The sequence below is a fragment of the Leptosomus discolor genome, chromosome Z (genome assembly GCF_034619465.1).
Source record: "Leptosomus discolor isolate bLepDis1 chromosome Z, bLepDis1.hap2, whole genome shotgun sequence".
In the NCBI taxonomy this organism is placed as follows: Eukaryota; Metazoa; Chordata; class Aves; order Leptosomiformes; family Leptosomidae; genus Leptosomus; species Leptosomus discolor.
Genome location: NC_141419.1, coordinates 42,629,964 through 42,651,573, shown reverse-complemented (window position 1 = coordinate 42,651,573; position 21,610 = coordinate 42,629,964). Strand labels below are relative to the sequence as shown.

Here is a 21,610-nt window from a genome sequence, read left to right as displayed (position 1 = left end):
TTATACTGCATTTTGCTTTTTATTTTCCTGTCAGGTGCTGGATTAAATAATGGCCAGTGGCATTCTGTATCCTTCTCTGTCAAAAGGAATCGTATCAGTGTAATAGTGGACAATGATGTGACCTCATCTGCTCATGCTTCCATACCTCTGCAAATTTATTCAGGAGATGCTTTCTACTTCGGAGGTGAAATATGTTGTTTATTTATGCTGGCAATATCACACAGTTAAATCATTTTTTTTCTGACATGTCTACTCAAATGGCAAGAGTTATTTGGCTTGCCTCATGTCTTCTTTTCCTAGCTTGGATATCTCTCAAAGGATCTGATTTTCAAGCACTGCTTTGATGTCTTTGAGTTTGTATTTCTTTAAAATTTTATAATGTTGGGTAGAACAAATTACTACCCTAAATCCTTGGTCACTTTTTAGAACATAGTTTTATGATATCATGCTCTGGTAATTGCAAACAGTCTGGCTGAAAATTAGACAGACACACAAAGGTCTCTTTTGTTGCAAAATTACTGTTGCTAAATCAACTTTCTGTGAGAATTTTCCACTGGGATGACTTCAAGTTTTCACCTTAAGTGAATACTTACTTAGTTGTGCAAATATCCTCTTTACATGATACACACTCTTTATTTATTTATTTTTTTACCACAGTGACAGAACTTTCTTATGTTTGGAGAATATAACTTGTGCCTAAAAAATATATTCATATAGATCTGTTTCCCTAGGAATGTTGACAATTATCTGTCATCAAGTGATTTTGTCATTAATCACATATGTTGTTACTGATAGAGTTGAGCAGGTTGTTATGTCTGAAACAGTTGGGAATGGACTACGTAATGCATCTGAATGCATTATTCAACACTAACCTAATGCTTTGTCTCTTAGCTTAGGAACTCATGACTGAACTATTTATTAACAGTTCTCATATTTCCGAGAAAGTTGAAAAATGCTTAAAAAACCTTAAATGATACAGATCAGTTCCTTGGAAACAATAGATTGTAAATAAATTTCAGGCTCACAAGCAGACCATAAATATAGGAACTGCTACATGAGTATCCATATGACTTTTCACATCTGGCATCTAGCCTTCTCTAGTAAAGGTACCCCTTGACCTGGCTGATAAGCAGAGAAAGATATATAATATTGGCCTTGAACAGTCAGAACTTTTTTTTTTTTTTTTCATCTATGTTGCTTCATGTTCCCACATCTCTGATTAGGTGATTTACACCATTGCAGGGTTAATGGCACAGGTGAAGAGATCAGGAGAGATATGGGTAGTTGCAAAAAGCAGCAGAGTCAATTAAGTTGGACAAGGACATTTCTATTTATCTTTTGTATCTTTTGGAGGGTTAAGGGGGCAAATTAATTCCAAGAATTTTGAAAGTACTAACTGAATATACACCCCTCAGCTTCTCTGATTTCAGCTTTATAGCTGAAATCAGCAGCTTGTGCATGTCATACAAACTTGGGAAAAACTAGTAGAAGGTTTCTGAGTTTAGAAAATTGTTTATTAAAATTTTATGTCATATACCACTGTCAAAATGCAGACAATGCACTTTTACTTTCTTTCTAAGTTTATATGAATATTTACTGTGTTTCTATATGCCGGTTGTTAAAACATGAATATCAGCCTTCCAGGAGAGGTGTCCTGGGGACATGGTGGTTAGTTTGCTGGTTTTAATGAATACAAAGTAATAAACATGAAAATACTTTAGCGTTATGTCAGCACAAGTTCTAGTCATGCTATCATCAGAATATACTACTTCTCAGTTCTTGGAATAATAACTCATTGCAACTGCAAGGGAAAAAAAAAAAGAGATTATTTAATATTGCAATAAGCACATAGGGTAAATTTCATTATCAAAGGATTCCTTCTCATCTTTAATATCTGGCCCACAATTACAATGAATCCCAGTTTTGCTACTATTAATGATGTTGCCTTTTCTTTAACAGAACTAGAAGTCAACTTCTAAAAGTCAGACAGCAAGAAAAAAATCTGAGACACAGTTTTGTAGAATAGCTAAGTGTAATGCACATAAAATTTTTCTGCCTTCTCTGGTTTCTTTTTATTATTTTTATTTTTTTTATATGAACTCCACTGGAATTATATCGTCCTTAAATGAGTGTCAGATTTTTCACCAGAAATGATAGAATTTGTTTTACCTTTTCATTGTAGAATGCTGTAAAGAATCTGGCTAAACCTGTAATTGTTTTGTTTAACTGTGTGTGGTGCTGAAAAGTTACGGTGCTCCTATTTGGACTTTTGCACATCCACAGATTTATTGTTCTTACAGCAATATACCAAATACATAATAATCATTTTACTTTAAAAAGCTAGTAACAGTTTTGAACAGTTTGGTTCCTCACCAGCACAAAAACAACTGAGAATTTATTTACTTAGTTCATTTCAGTTTAGTTAATTTTCTGCTGTATACTTCTTAAAAACATATCTATACTATTTATGTTGGTATACACTCATTTGAATCAATCTACTAGTTTCCACTGTTATTTTGCTTTCCTGTATAGTAAACCTCTCCACTGTCTTTAGAGGACTCCAGAAAGTACCCATTAGCTCTGTGAAATAGACAAGTGTCTTAAAAGTCACTGCTTCCTAACATCATGAAACAGGAAGTTCTCTGAATATTGTGAAACAGAATGCAGTACTGTTTGACTAAGATTATAGAATGGCCCTTGTGCATCATTCCAGAAGCAATATTACCATTTGGAAGAAAGCCAAAGAAAAAAACATTTAGAAATATTTTGTCATACAGTGTTCAGCTGCTGCTGAGAAAAACTGCTCCATGGATGTCATGTAAATCAAATCAAATCAGGATCAAAGTGATTTATTGATTTATTAACAATATTTAATTAACTGGCAATCAGTGAAGAAGGCATTTCATGATCAGTAACACAATATACAAACCACAATATTAGATACTTACAGAAAGTCATTCATAGGTTGTGTAGGACATCCAGATATTGTCTAGTCCAATGTTCTGTTCTGAACAAGTCTGATTAGATCAAGATGTACAGGGCTGTGACCACTCAAACCTTGAACAGCTCTTAGGATGGAAATCTCATGACTCCTCTGGGCAAATTATTCTCATATTGACCACCCTCGTGGTGAAAACACTTGTCGCTAATGTATGATCAGAATTTGCCATTTTTTACTTTCATGCTTTGCCTCTTGTCCCATCACTGTGCAATTTTGGAAAAAGTCTGGCTCCATCTTCTCTGTATCATCTTATCAGATAGCTTTATGTTCTCTTAAGACTGAACAGGCTTAGCTCTCTCAGCCTCTCCTCATATGCCCTGTGCATTCAGCTCCCTGACCATCTTGGAGGCCTCCTCTGGATTCACTCCAGGATGTCAATGTCTTTCCTGTACTGGAGAGCACAGAACTACAGCACTCCAGATGTTGTCTCACAAGTGTCACAGAGAGAGAAGGACCACTTCCCCAGATTTGCTGGCTGTGCTTTTGATAATACAGCCCAGAATGCCACTGGTCTTCCATGATGCAAGGGCACATTCCTGGCTCATGCTCTACCTGTTGGCCATCAGGACCCCAGCCATATTTCTATGGATCTAGGCAGTTGTCTTCCAGCTTGGATAGTTGCATTGACTTGTTCCATCTCAGATTAAAGACCTTAAACTTGTTCTTACTAAACTTCATGGTATTCCTGTCCGCTTATTTCTGCAGCCTGCCCAGGTGCCTGAGTTGCAGCCCTGCCCTCCAACATTTGACCCCTGTCACCAATCTGGTATCAGTCATAGGCTTGCTGAAAATGCGGTCTGTCTCATCATCCAAGTCATTAATAAAGACATTAAATATCATAGCTCTCAGTATTGATCTCTGAATGACAGGCAAAAAAAAGCACAAGCTTTTGACACTGTCTCCCATCACATCCTCATAGGGAAGCTTAGGGAGCATGGGATAGATGAGTGGACAGCGAGGTGGATTGAGAACTGGCTGAAGGACAGAGCTCAGAGGGTTGTGATCAGTGGTGCTGAGTCCAGCTGGAGGCCTGTAACTAGTGGTGCTCTCCAGGGGTCAGTATATGGGTCCAGTCTTGTTCAAGATATTCATCAATGACCTGGATGAAGGGACAGAGTGCAGCCTCAGCAAGTTTGCTGATAACACAAAACTGGGAGGAGTGGCTGACATGCCAGAGAGCTGTGCTGTCATTCAGCGAGACCTGGACAGGCTGGAGAGTTGGGCAGAGAGGAACCTAATGAGGTTCAACAAGGGCAAGTGTAGGGTCCTGCACCTGGGGAGGAATAACCCTGTGCACTAGTACAGGCTGGGCGTTGACCTGCTGGAGAGCAGCTCTGTGGAGAAGGACCTGGGAGTTCTGGTGGACAGCAAGTTGGCCATGAGCCAGTGATGTGCTCTTGTGGCCAAGGCCAATGGTGTCCTGGAGCGCATTAAGAAGACTGTGGCCAGCAGGTCGAGGGAGGTTATCCTCCCTCTCTACTCTGCCCTGGTGAGGCCACCTCTGGAGTGTCTGGATGTGGGCTCTCCAGTTCAAGAAAGACAGGGAGCTACTGGAGAGAGTCCAGTGGAGGGCTACAAAGATGATAAGGGGACTGGAGCATCTCTCTGGTGAGGAAAGACTGAGAGAGCTGGGGCTCTTTAGCCTGGAGAAGAGAAAACTGAGAAGGGATCTTATAAATGCTTATAAATATCTAAAGTCAGGTGTCAAGAGGATAGGGCCAGGCTCTTTTCAGTGGCGCCCAGTGATAGGACAAGAGGCAACGGGCACAAAGTGGAGCATGGGAAGCTCCATCTGAAGATGAGGATAAAATTCTTTACTCTGAGAGTGGCAGAGCACTTGAACAGGCTGCCCACAGAGGTTGTATCTCCTACTCTGGAGATATTCAAACCCCACTTGGACACAGTCCTGGGCAACCTGCTAAAGGGTCTTGGGAAGAACTGATTTGTGCAAGGCCTTTTTTCTTCAGTCTTCACTGGTAAAACTAATCGTTAGGCTTCCCATGTCCTAGCAGAGTACGAAGAAAGGAAGCAGTACCCATAACAAAGGAAGAAAGAGTCCAAGGGGCACGTGCAGGTGCTGCAAGAGCTGGCCAATATCACTGCAACAATTACCATTGTCACTGTGAAGCCATTATCATTTTAATCCTTAAAAGGTCTTGGCAATTTGATGAGCTTCTTGATGATTGGAAAACGTAGATGTTACACCCATCTTCAAGAAAGGCAAGAATGATGGCACAGGAAACTAGAAACTAGTCAACCTGCCACAGTCCCTGGCAAGCTCATGGAGCTAATCCTCTTAGAAGCCATTTCTAAACATGTGAAGGACAAGAAGGTAAATGGTTAACTTTAACTTCAAGGCTAAACCATGCCTGAGCAAGATCTTTGTTTTCTTTGCTGAAGTGATGGGCACTGCGGACAAAGGGAGAGAAGTGAGCATTGCATACCTTGACTTTAGCAAAGCTCCTAAAATTTTTCTATAGTCTGTCGCCAGACTGATGAGATAGGTATGGGATAAGTGGACAATTGATAATGCAAAGCCCAGCTGATGGTCAGTGAACCGAGGCTCACACAGAATTACAGAATCACAGAATTGTAGGGGTTGGAAGGGACCTCTGGAGATCATCTAGTCCAACCCCCTGCAGGATTGCCTACAGCAGGTTGCATAGGATCGTGTCCAGGCAGATTTTGAAAACCTCCAGAGAAGGAAACATCACAATCTCTGTGGGCAGCCTGTTCCAGTGCTTTGTCACCCTCAAAGTCAAGAAGTTCTTCCCCATGTTCAGATGGAACTTCCTGTTCCAGCTTGTGCCCGTTGCCCTTTGTCCTGTTGCTGGGCACCACTGAAAAGAGTCTGGCCCCATCCTCTTCACACCCACCCTTTAGATATTTATAGGTGTTGATAAGGTCCCCTCTCAGTCTTCTCTTCTCCAGACTAAACACCCATTCAACCATTTCAACCACTTCTTCCTTGTCTACGAGTAGCAGGTCTAACAGAGCATCTCTCCTAGCTGAGTCATTGATGATCTGCATCAAGAAATTGCTTCAGAACTTTCCAGAATCTTACGAATAGCTTGATAAATTAAAATCCCTGTATAGAGTAACTAATTTTTATCTTATTTGACTTCAGTTGTGACTTAAAACTTGTCCATATCATGTGCACCTTGTATTGTAACCTAACATTTTGCGACTAAGTTCAGTTAGTCAGTCTGTTCACATCTTGATTCCATTCATCGTTTTGGAACTGCTGCTTGGGTTATCCTTTACTCAAATTTTTAGTGATGCTTTCGCATATGCTTTAAAAACAGTAAGACTGCACAGAAGTATTTCTTTACAGTTGCACCAACCATGCCTAATAAGAAGAGCTTCTGGCTTAAGTCTTCCACCCACAAAGTTTGCAATACCTGGAGATTATGAAAGTTCAGTCTACTTTTTGAATATTTAAATTTTTCAATAAAATATTTTCTTCAGCTCCAGGTTTTATGCTTCTTTCAGGCTGCCCTAGCAGTGGAAACATTTCTGAATGTAACACCTCATTTGGTGGCTTTCAAGGATGCATGCGACTCATTTCCATTGGTAACAAAGCTGTGGATATGATCTCAGTTCAGCAAAATGTTTTTGGCAATTTCAGTGACCTTCAGATAGATTTATGTGGCATTATAGACAGGTAAGAAAATAATATTTACTCATTTATTTACTTATTTGAATGTTTTGTTTCCAATACTGACTTGATGACAAAGAACAGAATGCTTACAAAATGGCATGCTGCGTCTTTTGTAAGAATTTGAAAGCCTAGAATAAATGCAATATACATAGCACAGCAATTAGATTTTCATGCTCTGCAAATAAAATTAGAGTAACTAGGGTTAAAATTATTTGTTTCCAACAATGTTTTAAATATCTTGCTTTCTTTTAAAGTAAAGCTATAGACACAAACCCCCTCCTGTGATATGTAATCCCATTCACCCCTTGAAATACTATGTTCTTTACAAGCTATTGCTGCTTCCTATATTCTACCCATCCAGAAACACAGTACATAGTATTCATCACAGTAAGTAAGCAACCTTTTTTAGGCTGTGGTCAGAACTGATCTCATAACTAGACGGTATTAACATTTATCTAAAATACTGACTAGTTGAAATGGCTCCCTCTGAAGGGAGGAAAGACTATATACCTTCCCTGAAAGAGATTGAAATGTGTGACTGATAAACATTGCTGGAGTTCAGTGTGAAGGCAGAGGATGAGCCAAAAGGGATATTGTAGAAGGCAGAGGATGCTGAGAAGAGAGGCGGCAGACACACAAACAGGGAGTGGAAGGAGAAGTTTTCTGCTGGAGGCTCAGGAGAATGCAGTCACAGGCATCTGTGCAAAGTCTGCTTTAATCGAGAATTGGTTTCCTTGGATCAAACTGAAAGGCTGTACTGAAATGACACAACAGATAAGGGAAAGATGTGTTTGTAAACACTTCTCGCCCACCCCCTAAATTTCTAGGCCTCAAAAGTTGCCTTTTGATATAAAAAAAATCTGGACTTTGAACTATAAGACTTTTAAAAATTGCTTTCTTTAGGGAAAAGAATCTAGACACAAATCTGCTTCAAGATGATAGCCAATTTCAGGTTCAGTCATAAAGATCTATTTCTGTGACCTGCTTTCTAATCACAGAGATAACAGTGTACATCTATCCAGGTTATTATTTTGAAAAAGTCACAATGCCTTGTAGATTAAAGACAAAAATAATACTAGTTCTTTACCTAATTGTTGATAAAAGTTGATGGAGAGAAACCTCCAAAAGGAGGTAAAAAAAATCTGCCTTTCAGTTAGGGTCTGTACTGTGTATTCTCACCAATCTTTCTACATCTATGATGTTTAAGAACATATACAGTTGCATATATATCATTCTAATTTATTCCTTACTGAGTTAATTGTGACTTTGCAGTAGGCAGTAAGTGTGATAGACATATGGCAAAACAGAGTTTGGCATCAGTCAGAACTTTAATATATAACTTGTTAGAGATTTGTGTTTGGGTTGTAGCATACATTTACGTTTCTTTTTAGCTTTCCCACACCCTACTCCTTTTGACTCATTTTCTCACTTTTCAAACTTCCTTCACTATTTCCTTCCTCTCCTCTCTGATAGCACTCATGACACTTTTTAGCTTCTAAAGCACTATATCCCTGCTGTTTTTTCAACTCTGGAATTGAGCTTCATCCACTTCCATTACACTGCTTGCTTTTTTTGCTTGTAACAAAGAGACAGAATCAGAAACAGAATCAGTTCAAAAGACTGTAACACGGGGATTTGCATATTCTTTAGTCAAACACATTAAAGGAGCTCTAAGTAAGATTACGAGTGGAAAACATCACCAAATTGGCTCACAATATAATTGATGCCAATTTCTGTCTCTGATTTACCGTGGTTTTTTCAATGTGCAGTGTAACTGGGGACCTCTCAAAATGCTCTTTTCAGAGCTGTGATTTAGGAACCACCTCTTTCTTCATGAACACAGAGATGTTTTATCTAATTTTTTAAAGGAAGATGGTATATTTTTACATGTAGTGATTCCAGTTCCTTTCAGCTTTCAAGTTGTCACAGTATGTAAGTATGTAAATGGCAGTTTTTAAAAAGAAGTTTGTGCGTATAAATTTGTATAGCCACTCTGTGAATCTCAATATACAGAAATCCAGCATTATTTACAATATGCCAAATGTCGTAACATTTCTCACTTATTCAGTGCAAAATCAGTTGATTAAGAACTGCACCCTACCCTTTTGATTGCTTTTTGGTTGTTTTTAAGCACTGAATCAAAATGGTTAGATTTACATACAGCCCTTCCTCATATTTTTACCTTGCTGAATTTTTATAGCATATGAAGATAGTTACCTTCCTTATTTTATGTCAATACCATTGGCATCTGGGCTTTTCCAGTATGGACTTGTGTAAGCCATATAAACTTCCCAGCCACAGTTTTTTCAAAGTGTTTTTATTACTTTCTGACACTGTATTAACTTTTTTTTTTTTTTTAGTTTATGTTACTCTCATAGTTCATCAAAATTATGTGTGGTTTCCCATGATCAATGATATCAATGATACCAAAGGGGAAAACACAGTCTTTATGGAGGGCTTTTGTGTAGTTGGTTTTGTTTTCCCTAAAATTTGCGAATGTTAATTTGTGTCTTCTTCTGTCTTAACAATTGCACCTTTCTTGCACTAGCTCTGCCAAGTTTAGTTTTCAGCTCTCAGCATGCTTATCATGTGTCTTCCTAACTTATCAAAATAGAAATTTAATCCACCCATTTTCAGCAATTTCATTACTCCCATTATCTTTTATTTCAAAATAGACTGCTTTTAAAAAGTCTTCCTGGTCTTGTGCTAGCTTGCTCCGGGGACTGTTTCATTCCATTTTCCTCACACAGTCTCATTCCATTTGATATCTGCAACTCATCATCTGGAACAAACTTAATGTTTCTCTTGATCAAATTAATTTTACATCTCATCATAAATCCCAGTTGATAAGATACATTCTTCATTGCCAACATTAAAATTGCTTATATGTATTAAACAATTTCTAATAGATAGCTTTTGCACCATATCATTTAAGAGAAAATATTTTCTTCCTAAAATGATTTCTACATCTCTTTTGTTGCCCAGCATTTTTGCCAGTCTGCTCCCAATGGTAGATATCCCCCCTACAGCTGAGGCAAATAAATCACTTCTTTGTCTTTGAGACTTTATGGGAGTCATTACATCTCCAGTTCCAAATAGTGAAGCATGACCCAAATTCTGAAGCTATTGATAGCTTTTGTAATAGAAAGAGTTGACTTCTAAGCGTAATAGTTTTAAACACTTAAAGTGCATGAGCATAAATAAAAATTGCTGTTTGCATAGTGATCTGAAGTTATACTCAATTGTAAATAAACTGAAAAAGATTCTGTTGAGTCCATTTTTTATCTCATATATATATATGTACACATTTAACATATATATTCTTTACTTTATCAGATTTACAATCCTCATTGACAGAGGCTAATCATTAGTTGGCTAATCATTCATTTATTCAATGAGATATAATTTTCTTCTTTTTAAACAAGAAAAAATCCCTACCATTTTCCTACTTTCTATTTTTTCAGTTCCATAAACTTTCCAGTTCCTCTTCCAATGCTTAAATTATTATAACTCTTTGTAGTCATTGCTTTTCCCATGCTCTTTCATTTGTCTTTTTCCTTGTATAATATCTTTATATTGTTCCATTGCCCATACACCTCTTGGGCATGCAAATAGTTCTCTTCATATATTTCTACTTAATATCTTTTTTCTCAGCTCCTTTATCAATATATATTGGTTTAATAGCTACTAATTATACATAAATCATTGATAAAATAACTTTAAAGGACACAGTGTCATTCTAAATGCCTTACAAAGTTCGCACATTTAGTCTCTGAGGAGAGAGTACCAGATGAATCTGTTATAATTACATCAAATCCTACACAGAAATATACAATTGCCTACCAGGAGTTATTGCCTTTAATGTCCTGGCAGCACTGTGTTGTACAAAAAACAGAGTAAATGGGTTTATATATAGACAAAAAAAAAAGACACTGACCCTGGGATAGTAATCAAATATTTCTATTTTTTTCTTAATTGAAGACCGAAGAATGAGAAATAATGAAAATTGCAGCAATTAGTACTTTTTTTCAAAGTATCTTTTAGCCATAGTTTTGAACCATGATAAACAGTTCACAAAAATTTATTTAGTGGATAATCAGCATATCAAATTTTTATGTTTTTCTTATTTATCAAAAGTATATTCATGTTCTGGATAAATGTTCTCCTTTGAATATTAGGTTATGATCATTATTAGCCTGCTGCCTTGTTTCTAACTCATATATCATCTTCAGATATCACACTCAAAAGCATATTATCAAGTAATATGTGGTAAATGCTTAATCAGTTGGGTCTATTCTGGTTTAAGCAGATATAGTGATGAATAAAAAAATTACCTTTTACAGCTGAAGTATTAGAAATACTTTTTCTAATATTGGAAATATTTTTGTTAGAAGATTAGTTTCCTTAGAGAAAGAACTGTCCTAAATGTTGCTTTGGGTATGGTTGCAACGTAGGAAGTAATCATAGCTTTACTTTGATGAACCTAGTGGCTACTTTCTATTACACATTCTGAAACAGTAAGAAGATGTAAAATTTAATGTTAAAAGACTTAAATTATACTCCAAATTGTTTTCACTTCTATTAAAGTTGGTTCAAGCATCATCAACTTCATCTTAAGCTTTTCATTTGTGAACACTATTAGGAAGATTATTTTATACGGACAAGGAGTCAATACAAATAAAGACCATGTAAATCATTTACAATTTTGGGATAATGATGTCTTTACCAGAAAGGAATAAGAAAAGAAAAAATATGACTCAGATATATGGAAGCAGAGCACTGTCAGAGGATGCACTGAAAGTCCTGAATGGCAATTATGTTAGAGGACATGTATATATATAACAACTGTAGTCATATCTGTAGAAAGCAAAATTAAGCATTTATTGTAAGAATTATTACTATTCACATTTATGGAATTCTTTAAAATAAAGTATTTAATATCAAAGTAATTTTAATCGCGGTGCCTAGATTTCATTTTTGTGTTCCAAACCAGAGCTCATTGAGACACATATCATCTACAGACTTGTCTAGAAACACATTCTGTGAGTGAGGTAATAGATACAGGATCAGCTTTTTCACTGGCAAAAAAGTCACTTATTTCCTTGAAAATAGGTGACCTGCATCACTTTACTTACTTTACCTACACTTTGCCTGCTAGTTCTTTCTTTTTTTTTCTCCTTTCCTTCTCTAAAACCCCTTCTTATCCTTGTTTATAAACATGAAAGGAAGATAAAATTATTTGAGAGTCACAAGGAGTGAATGTACAAAAGTGCTGAATTATTCAGAGAGCAGATGTGTGAACTGTTGGACTTTCTACAGTCCTAATTTAATACCCTCCTAAGGTTACTTGACTAAATTAAAAGGTATTTTAAGATCCTATTTTTTTCTGTGGTTAATATCAACAGTAAAGCCTTTTTATACTTTCTGAGCTGTATCACATATACACAAATATACACATACACTCACTAAGATTAGGAAGTTATTTAATTTCTGAGATGAAAAGCTAGTGAATAATTGCTTAAAGTGTACCATTCCATTTCAATATATTTTCAGATGTGTTTATACAAAAGATAAGTTTTCTTTTCAACTCATGCAATATTTTATACTTAGGTATAGTGCTGCAGTCTTAACCATTAAGCAGTTCCGGGCAAATTTTCTTTGCAGTCAATCATATTAAATCCAGAAGAAAGCCACCAAAATTCTTCAGGTTTCTGCTCTTATCACCAGAATGAAAACTGGCTTTAATGTTAGTTATCTCTTGTGATGGAACTGAAATACTGAATATTTCACTCTTTCTCAAATAGGAAGTAACCATGATTTTAGAATGAGAAAGAGCTCTCAGGTACCAAGGTCAGTTTTATTTGTTACGTGATTTTTCTTTTAATTTACTATTACTTTTAGAACAATATAAAGAAATCTGTTGTGATGATGCTTTGTTGAGACACCTTTTTGAAGAAATCCTATCAGTTGCAAAACTTGCCAGTGAATTAACAGCATGTAAATCTTTCATTAGCTTATCACTCTATTGAATTGCATATAGTTGAATGGTAATAAGAAACAATTATGCATTTTACACTTTATTTCTGTTCTTACAGGCTTATTGCAGAATTAATATATTTTATATGCAACAGGAATAGTGAGGAAGATGAAGACAAATTCTCTTAATTTTCTAGTATTATATTGGCATCTTCCCCAATGAGCTTGAAGACTTTCTTCATGTTACTATACTTCTTTTCCATGATTTTGCATCCTTTGATAAGTATAAGTGACATTTGAACGAACAGAAAAGAGAATGAAAATGCTTTGTTTTTCATTTTAGGTGTTTGCCTAATTACTGTGAACATGGTGGTGAGTGCTCACAGTCCTGGAACAGCTTCTACTGCAACTGTGCCAATACTGGTTACAAGGGAGCTACTTGCCACTATTGTAAGTCTAAGATGTTTTCTGAATATGCTTTTGTTTCTGATGGAATTTTTTCACCACAAAAATATACATTAGAATTGATCCTTCATATTAGAAGAATTTTCAGGCATGTAAATATTGATAAGTTGGTTCAAGGAAAGGCCTTGAGAATTTAAAATGTGTAGCAGCAAAAACTCATTGAAAGTTCTAATGTTTATCTGTTTCTGTTCCACATTTTTCATAATTTACATGAGACGGTCAGTAATATCCTCTTCCATCCATATAATTCCACTTGTCTGAATCAGCAAATCATTTAGAAATATGTTTAATTCATCTTTATTCATCACAACAATTAATATGAATTTTTTTCTGAGACAATCAGACTACATTCATGTGCAAAGTTAATCATATGCTAAGCCCTAAACACATCTTTATGCAGTTTGCTGAATCAGAGAATAGATTAGAAGAAATTAAAAAAAAAAGAAACATACCAAAAAAACCTATTTTCACAGGAGATGCTCTACGTTTGTATTCCCTTAAGCACATACTGGGAAACAGAATAAATCATTACTCTGGCCTTCATTATATGCTTCTAATAACTAGAAATCCTTATGAAACTTTGCAGATAATTTTCAAAAATCCCAAAGACTGCCATAAAGATCAGATAGATAATTCTATCCTTACAAAATCTATACAATCCTTGTTGGCAGACTTTGTGAAAAGAATGTATATCTACCCACATGTGACTTTTTTGAGAAATCACTGATTTAGAAAACTGCCTATTAAATCTCACTTGTACAGAGTTAATAACAGGGATCACTTTTGCTGGAATGCCTTAATTGTAAGGAATACAGTGGCATAAATATAAATTTCAAGAAAATTTGTGTAACAAAGAAAGGATGCCAATAGTACAGATGCTTTTGAATACCACAGTGTATGATATAGAACTATGACAAGTCCAAAGTGAAGATGAAGGTGATTTGATTCATTATAATTTGAAAAACTGAATGTTGAATGAACCAGTGATGTCTATGAGGACAGATGGGGGCCCTGGTTTCCTAATGATTAGGACTGCGTGAGAAAAGTAATAATAATATAAGAGGTATTGAATTCTTATTCATTGTCAAAAAATACATATAAAAGCCTTGCACAGTGTTCATGATTAATAAAATGCTGTATCTATGGACATAAAATGGAAGACTCAGTACTTGATTTCAGCGATTTTAACAATGGTTTTAAATCAAGAATCTAGGATAATTTTTGGCTATGTTGTAACACTTCTGTGTAATTTCAAAAGAATAAAGTGCCCCTTGAATTCTCAAAAAAACATTCTTTTTGTTATAAACCTAGAAATAAATTACTGATCTTGAAATATTATAGAAACTACCATGTTCATAAAACAGTAAATGAATAATTACCATGTTTAAAATTGACTTAAGACCTTTTACTCTAAGGAGCCATAAAATTTTGTTTGAAAATTACATGAATTATGCATTCTGAAAATTTCATATAGTAAGCAATCTGAATGAATTGTTTATGTTTTTGATAGATTTTGCCATATAATTTCAGCAACCATTGGGCAAAAAATACAGACCATACTTTTCCAAAACTAGCTTATTTTTAAAAAACCAGCATCTCTTGTGGATTACTGTACTAGTACTTTATAGCTTTTTTTTTTTTTTTTAAAAAAAAAAAGGACCAAAATCTTCTAGACTGTTATTATGGAAGTACGTTTTTATTTGTATAGCAGTCATAATTTTTTTCTTTCTGAATCTAACAGTGCTTTCTTATTGGCAGAGTGTTTTCAAGTTATTATGATAACTGACAGAGCATAGTCTAATTTTGAAAGGAAAGACCAGAACAGTATGATTGCTTGATAGCAATATAATGGTTAAAGGACACATTAGGCTAATGTGTTCCAGCTGTGGGGGTTATCATCTGTGGTTCCTGTCTGTTTAAGTACAGAGAGGAATTCAAGTCCTTTTTCTCCCATTTTTGATCATAAAGAAGTCACCGCAGACTATCTTTAGGCCTTGACTGATATAAAGTATACGTGACACGGGACCGAGGAGCTGTCATTTTGTCTTTGCTTATTTGGTTCTTTTAATGCAGTCTCTGACATGTCATTTGCCCTTCTATTTAAAAAAGGAATAAAATAAGAAGTGTGAAAGCCAAAAAATGCCAGGAGACAATCAGAACACCTAGAAACACTTCCTACCTTTTGTTGCATGTAATAACAACAACAACAACAAAAATCTGATTTGGTTGAGGCAGTTAGTGTTTGTTTCCTCAAAATCTGATTACCAGGGTCTAAGTAATACCCTTAGCATTCACAATACTTTGCAGTTTTTACAACCATTTACTTACCCATATTTCAAAGTTTCCTGCCTGAAGTTTCTAGCTTGAAATACGGAAGAAAATGCTTGAAAATGCCCCTTGTGATCTGCCCGATAAATAAAACCAAACGCATTTTACAAATTCAAATGAAAGTATAGTTTTGATTATGTGATTTCTTCTGTATTCTTTAGCAGTGAATGCACACTTATTTCCCTCATTGACAGGCTCCAAGCACTTTTTTTTTAATTCCCTGAATGGAATGTGTTCTTTTACAGCCATCTATGAGCAATCATGTGAAGCCTATAAGCACAGAGGGAACACTTCAGGCTTTTACAATATTGATTCAGATGGAAGTGGCCCCTTGGGACCGTTTCTTGTTTACTGTAATATGACAGGTGAGGTGATAAACTTCCTTAACTCACAGCTGGGTCTGCATGCATGCTTATTATCTTGAAACACGAGTTACCAAGTAAGAAGCCTCTGTAGCTTGTAAGTTTAATGTATACATGCACAACAAACTGAAGGTGACTCCTTAGCTCAGAATACTGGGCAAAGAATTAGGCAGAGAAATTAGAATAATAACAGGATTCAGGCTAAGCTAACACTGCGTTGCTGTTGTGCTTTGCATAAATGGGACACGTTTTCCATTTGGAGACAATGTAATACTAGTTCATTTTTGGGGAGCAGCTTTGTTTTCATTGAAGTTACAGCCTCTTAAGGACATTTAAAGAAATGAGAACTAAGTTATGTTTTATGAGAAAACTACTGATTTTTCCAAGTAGCCTTCTGAAAAATTCTAATTCAGAACTGGCTTTTGTTATGAGGTATATTTACATTAAGCTTCATTTTTCAGACTGCAAGTAGGTATTTTGGAGAATGCAAATGCAACAAGTGGGACTCTCGCAGCCTCACTTTCAGGCACCCTGCTTCCTCTTCTGTACTCAGTTCTTTGAATCCGACCATTTATATCACCAGAAGTTTTAGATACCAGCATTTGTCATCGCTCTGCTTTTTAACAAACCAGTTGACGTTGTCTATGTATGCCTATCTGTATATGTCATTTCAATGAAGCTTACATTGAAATGGCTTTTTGAAATTTATTATTTTTTTATTTGTGTCTGTTTCCTTTTCTTTTTACTTAGACTGTATTTATTTCAACTGCTTTCCAGCCAAAATGATAGAAGCACTTAATTTATGTGACAAAAATAGATTTTTACAGTTACAACTGTTTAAAAGATTTCATGAATAAGCTACAGTTGAATTTAGTTTAGGTATGTCCTAAGTGTTGAGAACTTGACTTAGAAACCTTAACATAAGCTTTTGATGTTGATTTGTAAACAATTTGTGTTTACATCTATTTCTTGAGAAACTGACAGGACTCTGCCTGTCAGTGCCATTGGTTGATTTTCATAGGTATCTAAAGAATACTTATTATACATGTTGAAATAATAGAATTCTCATAATTTCAATCAGTCTGTGCAATTTAACTAGTCTCACCATGTCAGCTCCTGACTTTAATTCTACAAGGAACTGTGCTAGCTCACAAAGGGAACAGTTCAGATTGGCACAGGCCCTTAAAAAGAAATATCCTAGTGTCCTATGAGACTAAGAGAGACCAAAGAATCATGGCAGAAAGATGACAACTTTTTTAAGTGGTTATAACCCTCCAAGGTACAGTGTAGTGTCTGATTTATCCTTGTGTGTCCATGAACAGCTGTTACTGTTTTCCTCAGCCACTCCTTATTCACCACATTAAGCAAACCTCATTGATCAGTTCTTTACCTCGAGATGCAGCCTGACAGGATGAATCTTCTGTATTTGTTTTGTTCCCACTTTCCTCATGATTGGTATTCCCTTTTCCCACCAGAGACAGGGAAGGCAGATGCACACATTTCTTACAGCACTGCCTTGTCTTTGACATTCATGGGGCTCTAGTTTCAGTCAGCTGGGAGGGAGGTGCCTTTCCCAGATTTTATTCTTGGAGGTCAGTTTCAAAATGAAAAGCCTACAGTCCACACTGCCAGTTAAGATGACCAAACTTTGCAGTGACCTGCTTTTCTCGCTGCAAATTTAGGAGTGTGACCATGAGTCTGATGGCTGACCTCTTTGCCTTGATTTTTATGTTCAGCATAGCCTTTAGATATATTTATGTTTGTGTGTATGTGCATGTACAAAAAGAAATGTTTGCTGTATTTCCAGCCATTTGCTTTTTGACATCATAAGCATGTCCTTAATAAAATTTTATAATTTGATGAAAAACTGGTAAGCAATGATACAAAATTTGCATAAATAGACTCCTTTAAATATATATTTTTTTCCCAATAGGTGTCTCAACATGATACTTCCTTTTGTTTTTTTAATGAATACTTGTCCTTTAAGTGACCATGAGTTCTTTCCCCTCTATAAATATAATGTCGGCCATATATGGGCTGTAGGAAACTAATGAAATAAAATACAACTCTGTTAAATAGTTAGAAATACTACTAATAGAAAGTCACAAATATTATCATCAGTACTAAAAGTTAGAAAAAATAATATTCCTCGTATCTACTCAAATTACATTGCCCACAAAGATACAAGAATAGAGTGGACACGAATCTAAACTTGACTTGACTGACCCAGATCAGCTTCAGCTGGGAGCCTGCTTACCCTTACCTTGAAGTGGATTTTAGTCATGGGGGTCAGACTGTTACAGGCTTTGCAAGTAGAAGTTGGAACAGAATAATCTCAGTACTTCCCTGTTCATCGGTGAGGGGGCTTGGGAAAATTACAGCAGAATCACACGATCCTTTTTCAACCACCAATATTTAGGCCAATTTATATTTTCAAAAACATGGAGGGAGTAATCTCTGTACTTCCAAGCAGTGTATCTGATATTACATTTCCTTGTATGCAAACTATAGGACAGAGTGACGAATGCATTCCTGCGCTATAGTGCCAGTCAGTTCCATCCTTCCAGTGTCTCAGTGTGCAGGAAATTAATTTTATATTCTCAAAGTAAACACATAGTGCTTAGCCTGTGGCATCTAGTAGCTTTTAAAGTAACACCTTCCTATAAGTATCGTAACATCGGTTTTAGGTTTTGATCTGTGTGGTTTTGCATTGTAGTAAGTTTTTACAATTAAAAATGCATTCCATAGTTGCTGTAAGAAGTTAAAAGACTTTTAATGAAAGAATATTTGTGAAGTATTAATATAACTGGAAAGCTATTGAACTGCTTTGTTGCCTAGTGTAAGCAACACAGCTCCAAGTTGGAGAAACTGCACATCTTAGCACATACCTTTTATAAACATGCAATATATTGTTTATTATTCAACCATTTGAATTATATATATATTTATATGCAAGCCTTTTCTGCTCTTTTATTACAAGAGCATTACTTCAGTACATATTTTTCTAGAAATAACGTTTGGAGTACTGAATATTTGCTACTGATTCATGGAAAAAAATCTTGCAGACACAGTTCAGCTGCTGCTGGAATAAATATTTTAGCAACATTTTGCCTGCCTCCAGGTCTACATGAATCATCTACACAATGCAATAAAGTACGTAGCTGCCCTACCCAGTACTATCCGAGCTAAAAGTGAATTAAGAACAGTATGTGTTTTTCAGGCAAATGCAGGTAATTTTCTCACACAGAATAAATTAATTCAAATTATAGTGATACATGTAATGTAGCTAGAACCTAGGATAAAATTTAGTGTTATTTTATAAGCAATTTAAGCCTGGGAAAAGTAACAATAGTAAGTATTATTTCTTTCTATTTTTTCATTGCAATTTACCAAGTAAACTATGTCATTTCAAAACAATTATTTGGGTGTTGTCATTTACTGTTTCCTTATTCAACAATCACAACAAGCTGAATACCTGTTACTGTCATGATACAATCATCTACTTATAAATAGAAACAATGATTAATTTTTTTCATTTTTGGTCAGTGATTTATGTCTCTGTTTCATACGCCCAAAGCAGTTTTTGTGATCAAAGAAGTCACCTTGAAATTTGGCTGATTTCATCATACATACTCTTTCCATTACCAGCTTATGCAACTACTTCTCATTCTTTGTTACTTTTCACATGTGTTTTGAAAGATACAACGTGGACAATTATACAGCATAACAACACAAACCTAACCAGAGTCAAAAGTGCTAATCGAGAGAACCCTTACACTGTGTTTTTCAAGTACTCTGCCAGCCTAGACCAGCTTCAGGCTACAATTAACCATGCAGAGCACTGTGAACAGGAGCTTGCTTACCACTGCAAAAAGTCGAGGCTTTTAGGTAAGCCAGGTAAGTAAAGCAGACAAATCTTTTTATGTTGCATAGTGCATTTTATTTTCCTGACTACTAAAGGTATTTATTTATATCAAGATTACGGCATTTTGCTACTACAGAGTTTGAACTACTTCAAATACATAGCACTCAGGTTCCTGAAAGTTGCCAAGAGACATCTGAACGATAAAAAGACAAATATCAATTTATAATGATCTTTTTTCACAGAATTAAGTGCTCTTAGTTTCTCTCATAAATCATTTAAATTAACACAGATTACTAGTAAGAGAGCTCCTTTTGGTCTGCCTTCCAGGGATTTTTAAATTTTAATGAAGGAATAACTGAGGAAATAGCTCCTTAAAAGAACATAAATTAGCTCACAGATATCAGCAGAAGTTTATCGCTGAATGTTTTTGAACACTTAATATGCATATTGTGAGTGCTTGACAAAAAGCATCAATAACATTAAATTTCCACTGTCCAATATAAACACTCATTTAAAAAAGCAATAGTTACAATGTGGATCATTGACAAAAGATTGTTTTAAGAGAAAGATGAATGGATATCCTCTGATGTACTTAAAAGAAAAACGAAGTTACGTAGTCTACTCAAACCTTAACTCACTGACACAGAATGGCTGTTAACAGACTTTACCATGAAAATCCATTCTAAGTACTCCAAATAATATGGAAGTAAAAATCTCATTGTTTACTGTCTTTTGAAAAACTAAGTGAAATTGTTTGAGCTGTCCACCAGAAAGTCTGAAACTGGTCAAATTGATTTTTTGGCATTCTTTCCTACTAAGCAAAGAGCAGGCCTCTGAGTGCAACAGTGTCTGCTTCTTTCTCTAAACTTTTTCCTTACATATTCTTTCTCATTAATTATGTCATGGACATCACTGGATTCTTAGGCTAGAATTCAGTCTTCGCAGACTCAAAAATGTCTCCACAGCATAAAAGAAGAACCTACTTCTAAATATTTCCCATCAAGCATCTCTTCTACAAATGGACTCCAAATTAAAGTTATGGTTAGACGTTCAAAATGATTCACACCAAGCAGAGGGTTTCAAGATTGTGCTTTCTAGGTATTTCATATCTTTTGGCTATTAACTGTCATATAGTTTAAATGAAAACCAGAAAAACAATATACCCCACCTTCTCAACTCACCAGTTTCAGCAGATTGATCAAGCTGGAAACCATGAAAAAATTTAGGTCAGAGAAGAAGAGAGGGAAAGACCCAGGCAAGCAGACTTTTTACTTTTTTTTTTTTTTTTTGTGATCCAATGGAATGCACAGAAATGAACGTTTTTCTAGAAAGCTAAAAGAATGCAACCAGCCAATTGTGCTAAGCCGTCTAAAAATTAAGAATTTTGAATGCTAGGAGTGTCAAGGGTTGGGGCTGGGCTGACCACTAACTCTTCCCAGAAAGGGAAGAGAGAGGGAATAAGGGAGAGACTTTTGGGTTGGAATGAAGACTGAAACAGCTTTAATAAAACAATTAAAAAAAAAAAAAAACACTAATAAGGAGATAATGAAATATATACAAACATATACAGAACCAATACTGAAACCAACCCCCCTTGTGACTACAAGTCACCACTGGTGCTGCAGGGCTGGCGCTGGGGAAATCCCAGGCTGGACTCAGCAGCAGATCAGAACTGGACTCAGGAGCTGGATTCAGGAATGCATGGACTGGGACTGAAGGCAGACTGTCCTCCAACACTAGCCATTGAAGAAGAGGGCTTAACCTTTGTAATCCCTCAGCTCTATACTGAATATGATGTATACAGAATGGAATACTTAGTCGATCAGTTTTGTATCACCTACCTGCCTGGTTCACTCCTTACCACAGGTCTTTTTAATTTATTACAACCCTTTTTCTTATGGCACTTCACCATGGGCCACAAGAATCACCTTTGAACTCGGTTGCTATAGGAG

General features: G+C 35.8%; 1 protein-coding gene across 1 annotated transcript in view; it reads left to right on the top strand.

The window, feature by feature from the left end:
• CNTNAP4 (contactin associated protein family member 4) overlaps nt 1–21,610 on the top strand; it is a 239,362-nt gene that overhangs the window by 168,214 nt on the left and 49,538 nt on the right. Inside the window, exons 9-13 of the mRNA XM_086480489.1 lie at nt 35–184; nt 6,494–6,665; nt 12,982–13,088; nt 15,677–15,796; nt 19,493–19,690. Of these exons, the coding sequence (XP_086336615.1) occupies nt 35–184; nt 6,494–6,665; nt 12,982–13,088; nt 15,677–15,796; nt 19,493–19,690 (747 nt within the window). The remainder of the gene's footprint in view (nt 1–34; nt 185–6,493; nt 6,666–12,981; nt 13,089–15,676; nt 15,797–19,492; nt 19,691–21,610) is intronic.